The 12,864-nt window shown below is 38.4% G+C and overlaps 1 protein-coding gene across 1 annotated transcript in view; it reads right to left on the bottom strand.

The window, feature by feature from the left end:
* The window catches only part of Col24a1 (collagen type XXIV alpha 1 chain), a 293,451-nt gene that overhangs the window by 85,711 nt on the left and 194,876 nt on the right, over positions 1-12,864 (bottom strand). The window contains exons 40-45 of the mRNA XM_059266384.1: positions 11,382-11,435; positions 10,797-10,850; positions 9,503-9,559; positions 6,771-6,824; positions 1,768-1,821; positions 1,606-1,659 (exon numbers count right to left, since the gene is read on the bottom strand). Coding sequence (XP_059122367.1) covers positions 1,606-1,659; positions 1,768-1,821; positions 6,771-6,824; positions 9,503-9,559; positions 10,797-10,850; positions 11,382-11,435 — 327 coding nt within the window. The remainder of the gene's footprint in view (positions 1-1,605; positions 1,660-1,767; positions 1,822-6,770; positions 6,825-9,502; positions 9,560-10,796; positions 10,851-11,381; positions 11,436-12,864) is intronic.

Genomic DNA, 12,864 nt, shown 5'->3' with positions numbered 1-12,864 from the left:
TTCTAGAGGAACCCACTCTCCCACACCCAGTGAATGAATTCATTAGTAAGTTAGGATTAACTGTATTTTAATTTATAAAAAATTTATAATTAACAGAAGATTTCAAAGCAGTCGCTTTTGTACACTAATGAGACTCAGGAAATTAAGTTGTTTCTGTTGCTAATTAGTTCTGTGATCTTAGGTAACACATAATCTCTCCGGGATTTAAATTTCTTCATTTCGCAAACAAGATCGCTGTCCAGATGATTTTTAAGGGTCCGTTTTCCAAATCTAAAAAATAAAGCTTTGCAAAAACAAGAAGACAGCAATTGGACAGGACTCATCTGGCCACCAAAGGAGTCCTTAGTGACTAATGCATAATCATGGCTATTCTTGTAGCAATTAATGCTAGCATAAACTCTAAGAGGTCCTGCATTGCGTGGTTGGACAGCATGTGCCAGCACACTCCAGAGCAGAGAGCAACTGGTTTCCATGGATCGTGCAGAAGGCAAGGCATGGCTGCAACTCCTTGTCGCTCTAGCACATAGGGACAACTCCCCAGCTCACTGGAAGGCAGTTGTCCCATAAGAGAATTTGATTTTCATTGCTATAATTTTAACAGATACTAATAAAAACCAGAAAGTTTATTTTTCAAGAGATATGTCAAATAAGAAAAAGAAAACCCGATAAACATGAAAGTTTTAATTAGAAAACGTTAGGCACTTTAGGATAAAACCTGAACAAGCCTCTGCATTCTTGGGTAACACGTAGCATTGTTCTATGAGCTTATAGCTTGTTCCACAACTTTTCCCATTGTATGTGTTAAAAATGCTAAGGGAAAGTGGAGACTATCATGTTTCTCTGCCTTTCTTTTTCTCCATCCAGGCCAGGTTTTAATACTTTCAGTAACTATTTACTAATCCTTCTTTACTTAGTGTGTGTGTATGTGTGTGTGTGTGTGTGTGTGTGTGTATGTGTGTGTGCTTGTGCATATGTAAGTGCATATGTGTGTGCAGGTGCATGAGCACATACATGTGGAAGTTAGAGGACAACTTTGAGTATTGTTCCTCAGGCTTTGCTCCCTTTAAAAAACAGATGTATTTGATTTTAATATTATACATATGTGTATTCTACTTTTAAGTTATCTGTGTGGAGGTATGTGCACATAAGGACAGTTGCCCATGGTGGCCAGAGGAGGGCATTTGATTCTATGGAGCTGGTCTTAGAGGTGGTTGTGAAATACCCCTCCCTCATTGACCTACAACTTGGTAAGGGGTCCACCTGTCTCCACTTCTCAGCATAGTTTACACATGCCGGGGCTTTCCTTATACGTAACTTCTACACCTGGGTCTGTTTGTCCGATAGTTTTCACTCTGCAGTGCTGATACTTCCATTTGAAACTACCTTGGGGATATCCTTAGGTGATTTTTACAGGGCCAGGACGGGTGAAGAGCAATTTAGATCCTAGTCAAAAGATATAAGTTACTCAGTCATGGTTTGGCATAAGATTGGACCCCCTGGTCCCCAAGGGGCCTACAGTGATCTCCACTCAGGACGGCTATTTGATATAATAACAAACAGCGTCACTTGTGTGACCACTTTCCTACGCCAACAAGTCTCACTTACCTCAGGTCCTCTCTCTCCTTTCAGGCCTTGTCCACCCTGGTCGCCCGGTTCACCCTGTAATAGGAGTCAAGAGAGAAATCTCATGTAAAGCAAATAAGAAATGAGCTGTATTAATGTGATTTTCTTTAAATGTTGGAATTATAGAATACTCTCACAACATACTGGGGACCCTTGTTGTCCAGTGGCACCTCTGAGTCCCGGCACACCCACATGGCCCTAGGAATGGAAAAGAGTCTATTAAGTCAAGTAAGCTCAGTCATGTGACCTAGACTGTTATCACTTAAAATGGAAGCAGAGTATTCTAGAACTTAATTTAAATATAGAGCCTTCTTTGAAATAGGATAGAACATATAGTTGAGAAGTATTTTGATGAATCTGGTATATTATGTTGGACAAATATGGTATTTTTTGGTTTTGTTTTAAAATGTGAATTAATGCAGAGGACTGGATGGTGGATTAGGATGGTGCCTAATCTTTGAAGCCTGTAAATGTGGTATGATGTGGAAAAAGAGTCTTTATACTTTAAATGGCCCCCAAAGGGCGTGGCACTGTTAGGAGGCATGGCTCTGTTAGAGTGGGTGTGGCCTCGTCGGATGAAGCATGTAATTGTGGGGGTGGGGCTCTGAGGTCTCCTTTGCTCAAGCTTCCCTCAGTGTGATTGTCAGTTGACTTCCTACTGCTGTCTGGTCAAGATGTAGCTAGCACCATGTCTTCCCAGATGCTGCCATGCTCCCTGTCATGATGGTAATAGATTGAACCTCTGAAACTATAAGACACCACCTCAATTAAATGTTTTATTTGTAAGAGTTGCCATGATCATGGTGTCTCTTCACAGCAACAGAGACCCTAACTAAGACACTATATTAAGGATCCCCAGAAAGTCTGAGCCAGCTACAAAGCTCAGGATGGTGATGGTCAACTGCTGTGGATGATTGATTGATAAATAAAACACTGATTGGCCAGTAGCCAGGCAGGAAGTATAGGCAGGACTAGAGAGAGGAGAATTCTGGGAACAGGAAGGCTGGGGCAGAGGAGAGGCTGCCAGCTGCCGCCATGAGAAGATGTTAAGATACCAGTAAGCCACGAGTGACGTGGCAACTTATAGATTAATAGAAATGGGTTAATTTAAGATATAAGAACAGTTAGCAAGAAGCCTGCCATGGCCATACAGTTTGTAAGCAATGTAAGTCTCTGTGTGTTTGCTTGGTTGGGTCTGAGTGGCCGTGAGACTGGCAGGTGAGAGAGACTTGTCCTGACTGTGAGCCAGGCAGGAAAACCCTAGCTACAGTCAACCACAACTTTGCTGCCTCCCTGGCTTGTCATAGTAGGGAGGCCTTTCCACAATGACCACATAGTCACCAACTGCCTCTTTGGACTCTATGAAGTCAAGGCACAGTTCTCACCAATGATAAACCAGTTTCTGGAAGTTTCGTTTCCTACTCTGGTATATCTTGGTAAACACTGACAATGACCATTCTTGTGAAGCAGCAAAACTTAAATGTGATACAGAGAAGGGTTTTGTAAAATCTTGAGAAAGAGCATAAGGAAAGTGGTGAATTCTGTCTGATGATATTAGTGGAGTGTGGTGGTACTGTGTTCCCCAAAATATTGTGTACCTTAATAAACTTATCTGGGGTCAGAGAACAGAAAAGCCACAAGATACTTAGGCTAGAAAATGTTAGCACACGCCTTTAATCCTAGCATTCCAGAAACAGAAATCCCTCTGGATCTCTGTGAGTTCAAGGCCGCATTGGAAACAGCCAGGCATGGTGACTCATGCCTTTAATCCCAGAAAGCAGCCTTTAATCCCAGGGAGTGGTGGTAGAAAGCAGAAAGGTTTATAAGGCGTGAGGACCAGAAACTGGAAGCATTTGGCTGGTTAGGCATTTTGGCTGGTTAAGCTTTCAGGCTTTGGTGCAACACAGTTCAGCTGAGATTCTTTCTAGATGAGGACTCAGAGGCTTCCAGTCTGAGGAAACAGGACCAGCTGAGGAACTGGCAAGGTGAGATAGCTGTGGCTTGTTCTGTCTCTCTGATCTACCAGCATTGACCCCAATAACTGGCCTCGGGTTTGATTTTATTAATAAGAACTTTTAAGACTCATGCTACATCTGGTGCCCAACGTTCGTGGTACGAATTCTTGAAAAGACCCGAGCTACACTCGGCCAGTTGTGGTGGCGCACGCCAGTAGGATTTACTGAAGGAGGCAGAGGCAGGAGGATCCCGAGTTAGAGGCCGGCCTAGGAGGCTTGCTAAGGAGAAGTTTCTGCCCGGGACTGAGCCACAAACAGTGGTGGGACCATGGAAGCAGAGGCTGCTGCTCCACGTTGCCAGCTCCTTCTCATCGTGTTGGTGACTGCAGTGATGCTGCTACCTGGGACGAAGGGTTTACTGCTGCTGGTTCAGAGAAGAGTTGCCAGGACCATCGTGTTACAAGAAAGCATCGGCAAAGGTCAGTTTGGAAAAGTTTGGCAAGACAGATGGTGGGGAGAAATTGCTGTGAAGATTTTCTGTTCTAGGGAAGAATGTTCATGGTTCCGAGAGACAGACATTTATCAGACTGTGATTACTCCAAACCACAGAGAAGGAACAACAACAACAAAAAGTTACAGGGAACCATGACCACGCCTAACAGTAACTTTGAAATCTTCAAAAAGAAGACAGGACTCCACAAAGATGATTCCACATGGACTATGATAAAGCCATTAAGCTGGTTAGCACCAAGGAAAGATCTACATTGGACTACAAACTGGTCAGGACAATTTCGAGATGACTAGCTGAGATGATCCAACCTGACAGACTACTTGAACAAGGACTTGTTACAGGACTTGTGACAAATGATACAGGACTTGACAATTAACCCAAAAATTTTCTTTTCAAGATTCCCTAAAGATATCTTCACCCCTAGAAAGAAAAAGAGAATATAGGTATGAGATAGATCATCGAATCTACTCTGAGAAAAAAGATAAATAATAGGATAAATAGGTAGATCACTGAATCTACACTGAAGAAAAAGGGGAAGATATAAAATGACAAAAGGTAGACTACTGAGTCTATTATGAAAAGAAAAAAAAGAGAATATGGATATAAGATAAAAAGGGAGATTATGGAATCTACTTTTAAAAAGGAACTACTTGTTTTAAATAAGATAAGTAATGAAAAAATTTTGGTCTGAGTTTATTAGATGTTACTGGACTGGACATTTTTAATATATATAATGGAGTTTTTATCTGAATCTGTCAAATTTTAATGGACTAGACATGGTTAATGTAATTTTTGACTATATATTGTATATACTTATTAGATAGTTTTTCTTGTATTAGTTACAAGCTTTTTTAAATTTTAGACAAAAAGAGAGGAAATGTGGTGGTACTGTGTTCCCCAAAATATTGTGTACCTTAATAAACTTATCTGGGGTCAGAGAACAGAAAAGCCACAAGATACTTAGGCTAGAAAATGTTAGCACACGCCTTTAATCCTAGCATTCCAGAGACAGAAATCCCTCTGGATCTCTGTGAGTTCAAGGCCGCATTGGAAACAGCCAGGCATGGTGACTCACGCCTTTAATCCCAGAAAGCAGCCTTTAATCCCAGGGAGTGGTGGTAGAAAGCAGAAAGGTTTATAAGGCGTGAGGACCAGAAACTGGAAGCATTTGGCTGGTTAGGCATTTTGGCTGGTTAAGCTTTCAGGCTTTGGAGCAACACAGTTCAGCTGAGATTCTTTCTAGATGAGGACTCAGAGGCTTCCAGTCTGAGGAAACAGGGCCAGCTGAGGAACTGGCAAGGTGAGATAGCTGTGGCTTGTTCTGTCTCTCTGATCTACCAGCATTGACCCCAATAACTGGCCTCGGGTTTGATTTTATTAATAAGAACTTTTAAGACTCATGCTACAGTGGAGGGATGAGCTGAATGGCTATGAGATTGTATAAGCTGAGTAGGGACAAATTCAACCTCAGAGAATCCACCTTCAAGGTGAAACAGAGAGGACTTCCTGGTAGAGGGGAAAGTGTGGGAAACAGAGATTTACATGACACAATTGGTAAGTGGATTTGGGGGGGCTATGGCTGGGGACAGGGAGTCTAGTTATTGAAAGAATTCAGACAAAAGACATTTTGAGAGGATCAGTTTAATAATGGCAATTATCTGTCTACCTGCTTGTCTAATCAACTTGGCTAATCTAAATCTGCCTTTCAGTAGTGATCACAGTGCATCTACCTTGAGACAGAGATGCACTGGGTCAAGTAGCCCCCAGTTCATTGTTAAAAGCAAATTGTACGTAGGGCTTCCAACTAAACATTTTACAAGATAGACCAAGCTTAGATTCTAATTGGGGAGCTAAGGCACCAGGTAATTAAAAAACCAACTAGTAAAAAGTATAATAACAAAAGACAGTAAAATGTGTTGAGTGACCTATAAACAATATTATAGGGCTGCAAAGGGCAAGGCTGCTGTTTGAGTCAGATGAGAGGAAAGTTAGAGACAAATTATAAATGGCAGAATCTCTGTAAGCAAGGATTATGTAATGCTGGGATCAGGCAGAGGATCTGGTGAGCAAAGAAATGAGACCAAAGTGACAGGGAAATTGACTCTGGAAACAAGAGACAAGAGATGGCAGGCAAGAGATAAAACCTCATCAACAGGAACATGAGTCCAAATCTATTTCTTCAACAAGTCTTTAGGGACTTCTACTAGCTACCAGGGATTCTGCATCCTAGAAATTGGGATGTTATAATAAAAGACGGACAAGATTCTTATCCTCCTAGGCCTGACATTTTGGTGGGTGAAGACTGGTAATAAAGAAAATAAAAACAAATAAAAAGTGATAAGGTAATGATAACATTTCAGTACCATGATGGAAACAAGGATGCATGATAAAGTGATAGCTATAGATCTACTTTAGGTAGGGCAGGCAAAATCGTTCTACATCGGTTTAAGAAGGGAAAGCCTCCCTGGTGATAACTCCACAGGTGACATCACTCTGATGAAAAAAGTGCAATAGTGAGAAGAAGCCAATGGTAGACAGGAAAAAGAGCTAGGTGACCTCTTGATCCAGAACAGAATGCATGGCTCGTTATTTCAGGGTGTTTGCTTTTGTTTGAAACTGAACACAGTTTCAGGGAAATTCTACTCAAATTTAAAGCAAGATTTGTAGCTTCCAGTGATTACCTTATAGCCTTCTTCACCATGCTCTCCTCTCTCTCCTTGTTCCCCCATTGGCCCCTACAGAGAGCACACACAAAGACAGTCAATTTTATGGCTGTAATTCCTGAGTGCAGATGCTACAATTAGGGTGGTTTATTCTTTTGCCAAAAATATAGGGATCAATGTATAGTGAATTCTTTAAGTCTACTATGTAACTGAAAATGGTTGAATTTCAAGTGGTATCAAGAGTGCTACAGAATTTAAAACTTAATCAATTAATTTATACACAGTTGTCATATGATTTCAAAACTTTTATATTCAGTTATTAGAACTAATATAACAAATTATAACACAGATATAATTAGTATGAGGTTCATTGCTAAACAGAATTATATTAATATAGTCTCATAATGATTCTGCTATGAAAAATATTGAAGAAATGATGTCTAATAAAACTGAATTTTATGAGTAAAATATCATATTATAAATCTTGTAGTTTTCTTAATGTTAAATGGATTGAAATTTATGTAAGACTTAATTCCATTTACTTTACAGACTTCTTCAACTAAACTAACAAAATAAGACTTATTTTTAAATACTTATATAAATTTTTTGATATGATAAACTGTTCAAATTATAATCTTTAAAAACTGCATAGAGTATTAGTTATCAAATACTAGAATCTCCTGTCTGAACAGAAACTTAAATTGAAATAAGTTGGAAAAGGAGGAAATATTATAGACTGGTCATTATAGACTACTGATAGATAAAATCACCTTACTCCTAGATGAATAGTTAGTAGGCATAATGTAAAGAGAAGCTCTGATCCTATCTTATTCTGAGTATCTGGTTTAAGTCCCATGCCTGTCTCATGTCTACTGGGAAATCCCACCATAACTGATTTTACTTTAAGTGCACAGGTATTTATTATATTTTAGCAGACAGTCTTTGATTGACATTCCCAAACCTGGGAAAACAAATACTACTATTCTCCACTTGGCATTTTTTCTGTTTGTTGGATAACTTTTAAATAATTTTCATATATTTCCCCCTAAGTCAGTGATTCTCAACCTTTCTAATGCTGTGACTCTTTTGTATAGTTCCTCATGTTGTAGTGACCCCAACCATAAAGTTACTACTTCATAACTGTAATATTGCTATTGTTATGAATCATAATGTAAATATCTGATATACAGGGTATCTGATGTGTGACTCCATGAAAGGGCTGGCTGACCCAAAGGGGTCATGACCTGCAGGTTGAGAACTGCTGCTCTAAGTGGTTTAGACAGATTAAAACATATTTCATGGCCGGGCAGCAGTGGTGCATGCTTTTAATCCCAGCACTCAGGGGGCAGAGCCAGGTGGATCTCTGTGATTTCGAGGCCAGCCTGGTCTACAGAGCAAGATCCAGTACAGGCACCAAAACTACACGGAGAAACCCTGTCTCAAAACTCCCCCCCCCCAAAAAAAAAAGCCTAAAACATATTTCATAATGACACTTAAATATTTGCACAGAGAGATTGCCTCTATGTGAAATGTCTCAACTTAACTTCAAACATTCTAGAATTTTCTATATTCTTTTTTAAAAAGTCCTTTCTTCCTTCCTTCCTTTCTTTCTTTCTCTCTCTCTTTCTCTCCCTCCCTCCCTCCCTCCCTCCCTCCCTCCCTCCCTCCCTCCCTCCCTCCCTCCCTCCCTCCCTTTCTTTCTTTCTTTCTTTCTTTCTTTCTTTCTTTCTTTCTTTCTTTCTTTCTTTCTTTCTTTCTTTCTTTCTTCTTTCTCTTTCTTATGTATACAGTGTTCTATCTGCATGCATGCATGCCTGCAGACCAGAAGAGGGCACCAGATCTCATTACAGATAGTTATGAGCCACCATGTGGTTGCTGGGAATTGCCAGGACCTCTGGAAGAGCAGTCACTGCTCCCAACCTCTGAGCCATCTCTCCAGCCCCTATATTCTTTTCTACAGTAAAATATCAATGGCAATTGTAGCCATAGAGCCAGATCAAAATACTGTGACTATACATTTTGATCCCATGCTTCCGGCATCCTTTATTTTGAATGATACTATGTGAAGAATGGAAACTATAACCAATATGTTTATTTCTGTGAACTAAGTGCTTATTTCTGTGAACTAAGTATTATTCACTCACTTAAGTTTACATACGTTCTTCACATATTATTTTAGTCTTAAATGATCATAGAATTAGTTATTCAGATATCAAAACTACATTAGTAACTACTTCTTAAAAACAACAGTTACAGTTTCTCTTTAAAATGCTGAATTTGAAGACTATAGGTCCACAGTCTTGAAAAGCAATTGACTCTAATGACTTGTTCTTAAAGCTAGCAAATCACTTGGCAACTGTGGGTAAATTATTATAAACTTATATAGATTGGATTTTTATAAAAATACTTCAGAAACAAATCTGTTCTTGATAATTAAAGAAATATTTGCCATGGAAAGTCTAAAATATATTTATTTTGGACAATCTCTGTAAAAATTTATCATGCATATTAAAAGTTAGATTTCATAATTAATTTTCTTAAACATACATCTTGGCTAAGATTCCTGACTAATGTATTTTTTCAGATCTAAGATTTTTACATTATTTAGATGGTATGGAGATAAATTTGGTTTACTATAAAGCCAAGTTATAAAACTAACCAAATAAAACTTTGAAAAGATATAATTAGCATTGAAAGCTTCTGATTGAATTCCATCCTGAGGAACCAAAATAATTTTAGAAAAGACCTACTGGTTCACCTCGAGGCCCGGGAGGTCCTAGGACTTTGTTGTCTTCTCCTGGGTATCCCTAAAATGAAAATAACAATTTATTAAACAGAGAAAGTACACTCAAAATACTCTGTTATTTTCTAATGTGTTTTTTACTTTATTTAAGTGGAAATATTATAGCTAAGAATTTAAGTGTATCATATTTTATATACAGTTCTAGTTTGTATATTGTGGAATATTTAGCTATGTAAAGATGTGTTACATCTGTTTATGCTGTGGGGTATTTAATTATGTAAATGTGTTACATTTGTTTATGCTGTAGAATATTACTTTAACTGTGTGAAGATGTGTTACGATTGTTTCTGCTTCATTTGTTTAATGATGTAAGGTTGTTTTACATTTGTTTATGCTGCATTAGTTTAATTATGTAAAGATATGTTGCATTTGTTTAATTTTGCTGCCTAAGGCACCTGATTCTCTAATAAAAAGCTGAATGACCAATAGCTAGGCAGAAGAGGGATAGGCAAGGCTGGCAGGCAGAGAAAATAAATAGAAGGAGAAATCTAGGCTTGAGAAGAAGAACGGGAGAAGAAGGAAAGGAGAGAACAAAGGAGAAAGAGAGGGAGACGCCCAGGGCCAGGCAGGCAGCTGCCATCCAGCAGACACAGAGTAGGACATACAGAAATAAAGGTAACAAGCCCCAAGGTAAAAGGTAGATAAAGACAAACAGTTTAAGTTAAAAGAGCTAGCCAGAAATGAGCCTAAACTAGGCTGAGCATTCATAACTAATAAGACATCTCTGTGTTGTGATTTGGGAGCTGGTTGGTGGCCCCAAAGAGAAAGCCTGATACAGTATATGGTTCTTGGAAGTATTAATCTGTTTTAATTACATAGAATGCATCTTAGGAATTTTCTCAACATGTAGACTTTTAATTAAATCATAAACTGAGTAATGCTATAGTTTATTCCTAACTCATTTGAAAATGTAACTCTAAGTTAATATTTATATGTTATGTTCATTTCATCCAGTACATCACATCCTCTTTCAATAAATAATTTTGCTTTTATGAAAGTGTGTATTGCGAAGCACCTTCACGCACACTGTCTCACCTCAATCTTTAATTACTCCATGAAAGATATTTTAATAATTTATTTGAATTTCAATTCCTTGGTATTTATATCCTCCCAGACTTTGCAAATTTCTAACTTGTAAAGTAGTTCTTCTATCTCTTGCAATATTTCCATGCATTCATTTAGAAAGAAATCATAGATTTAATACATAATTTCGGAATTAAAAGGACAACACACACACACACCTTTTCTCCTCTAGGTCCTGGCAATCCAGAGGGTCCTGGTTGACCTTGATGGCCCTATAAAAAGAGGAACAAGTAGAGAGACAGTTCCAGATCACATGGACATGTGCTACATAATGCTACCAAGCCCATCATGCTATTAGACATTGCAGTGTCCTGAGAAGAAAACTAAGACACACTTTATAGGAGGTTGAGAATTAAATACATCACAGTGCTTTATCAAGGAAAACAAACCTTCATAAATAACAGGGTTTACTTTACTTATTTTCTTAAATTTATTAGAACTTTCATTTTTTTGGTGGTGGGTTAAGTATTAGACATATATATGATATATGATAGTGAAGGTGTAAAATCCAGCATGAAGCTCCACAATGGCCATTCTGACTGTACAGATGTTTTTTGAGATGTGTAGACATTGGGTCTAATCTCACTGCATGATGTTTTTTATTTGCATGCATTTTTATAATGAAGTTTTAATAAAGGAAAAGTGAATCTTAATTTGCACATTTGGAATATAATATGAACTAAAAATACTTTCTTGCCTGTGAATAAAAAAATATATATATATTTAAAATTAGAAATGTTTACTCTGTATCCTGGTATTCCTGGTTCTCCATCAGGTCCCATCAATCCTAATGGACCCTAAAAATCAAAATAAATATGAGAGAGAAAATGAACAATTGTTTGAATCATTTAGCATCTGTGTCTATTACTGAAACCTTTACCTTAGATTTTCTACCTGGCATAATTGGGAAAACATAAACATGACACCCCCAATTTTTGTCTGTGTTTCTTCTGAACTGCAGAAGTCCCACAAACAGTGTTTCTGGTTCATTTCTGGTATGTGTCCATTAAAAGCCATGCTCACTTATTGGAATACTGCTGGTCCCTAGAAGGCTCATGGAAATGCAGTTCGTGTCTGTCAACGTTTGTGGTCACTGGGTGTCAGAAAGTGGAACCTGATAGTGTTTGATAGTGTGACTTTGGGATTCAGAATGGCTTCATCCTCATAGATGGTTCCAGATGCTTCCAGGAGCATGGCTTTAAGACAGGCCAAAGTTGATGGATTAGAAATACTGGCAAGGTGTGTGTCATTACAATAATAAGATGGTTGTTATCAGTATTTTACAGATGACCAAGCCATGTAAATTAAAGACTGATCAGGAAATGCTCCTAATTTACTAAAAAGTTGACTCTGACAGCTGAAAGACAGCTTGAAGTAGTGATAGTAAGAATGTCCTAGTTCTCATATCATCAGAGTTCGCACGGGAACTCTCCTGTTTGGGTCTCAAAGAGGAGGTAAGAAAACGAAGGACAGAATAGGTATGCGATTTGCCCTGTATTACACTAAGCAGCTGTGGGTATCTGTGTAGTATCACACCTGACCAAGCTGCTTCACTATAGCTCACATACAATGCACAGTTTGCTATATTTCTAAAAAAAAGTTCATGCTACAATTATTAGTCACAAATCAGGAAATTTAGAGAGATTTGGATTGGAACATATTTCAGTTTGAGAAAGATCTTTGAAAAGCCATTTTAAATAAGTAAGAATTCAGATATTATACGTTATGGGGATTTTTATAGTGGAACGTAATGATTCAGTCACAGTACTAACCGAAAGAAACACAAGAAAATTGCTAAGGCTTTTTACGAAGATTAGGTTAGATTAAGATGAATGAATGACATAAGAAGGGAAGGGGGACAGAGTGGGAAGCGATTTATTAGTTTAATTTAATTAATTCTGGAAGATAAGCATACCTTCTGGACCAAAATTTTGTGACGTGAGGCAAAAATTAGGTCTGAATATATGCAAAGAAGAAGATGATTTCCGGTGTGCAAATCGTTTCAAAGCAGTTTCAAATTCTAAAATAAAGAGATCGAAGGGCCGGGTGGAGTCAACTTGACTAATTTGGGAACAGAGTCGGAAGCTTTTCCTGTTTCCCTGCTTGTTCTGGGTACCAGACAGCAGCAGCATTTCCTTAGAGGTTAAATGAGGCAGCCTGGTAACTGTCCAGAAAGGCATGACTGAAGGTGGCGGCTGGCTCGAGAATGGATAAATGGGAGCTGCT

Source organism: Peromyscus eremicus, chromosome 6, assembly GCF_949786415.1.
Source record: "Peromyscus eremicus chromosome 6, PerEre_H2_v1, whole genome shotgun sequence".
NCBI classification, from domain to species: domain Eukaryota; kingdom Metazoa; phylum Chordata; class Mammalia; order Rodentia; family Cricetidae; genus Peromyscus; species Peromyscus eremicus.
Note: the sequence above shows the minus strand (reverse complement) of the source record. Positions and strands in the feature narration are given on the sequence as shown.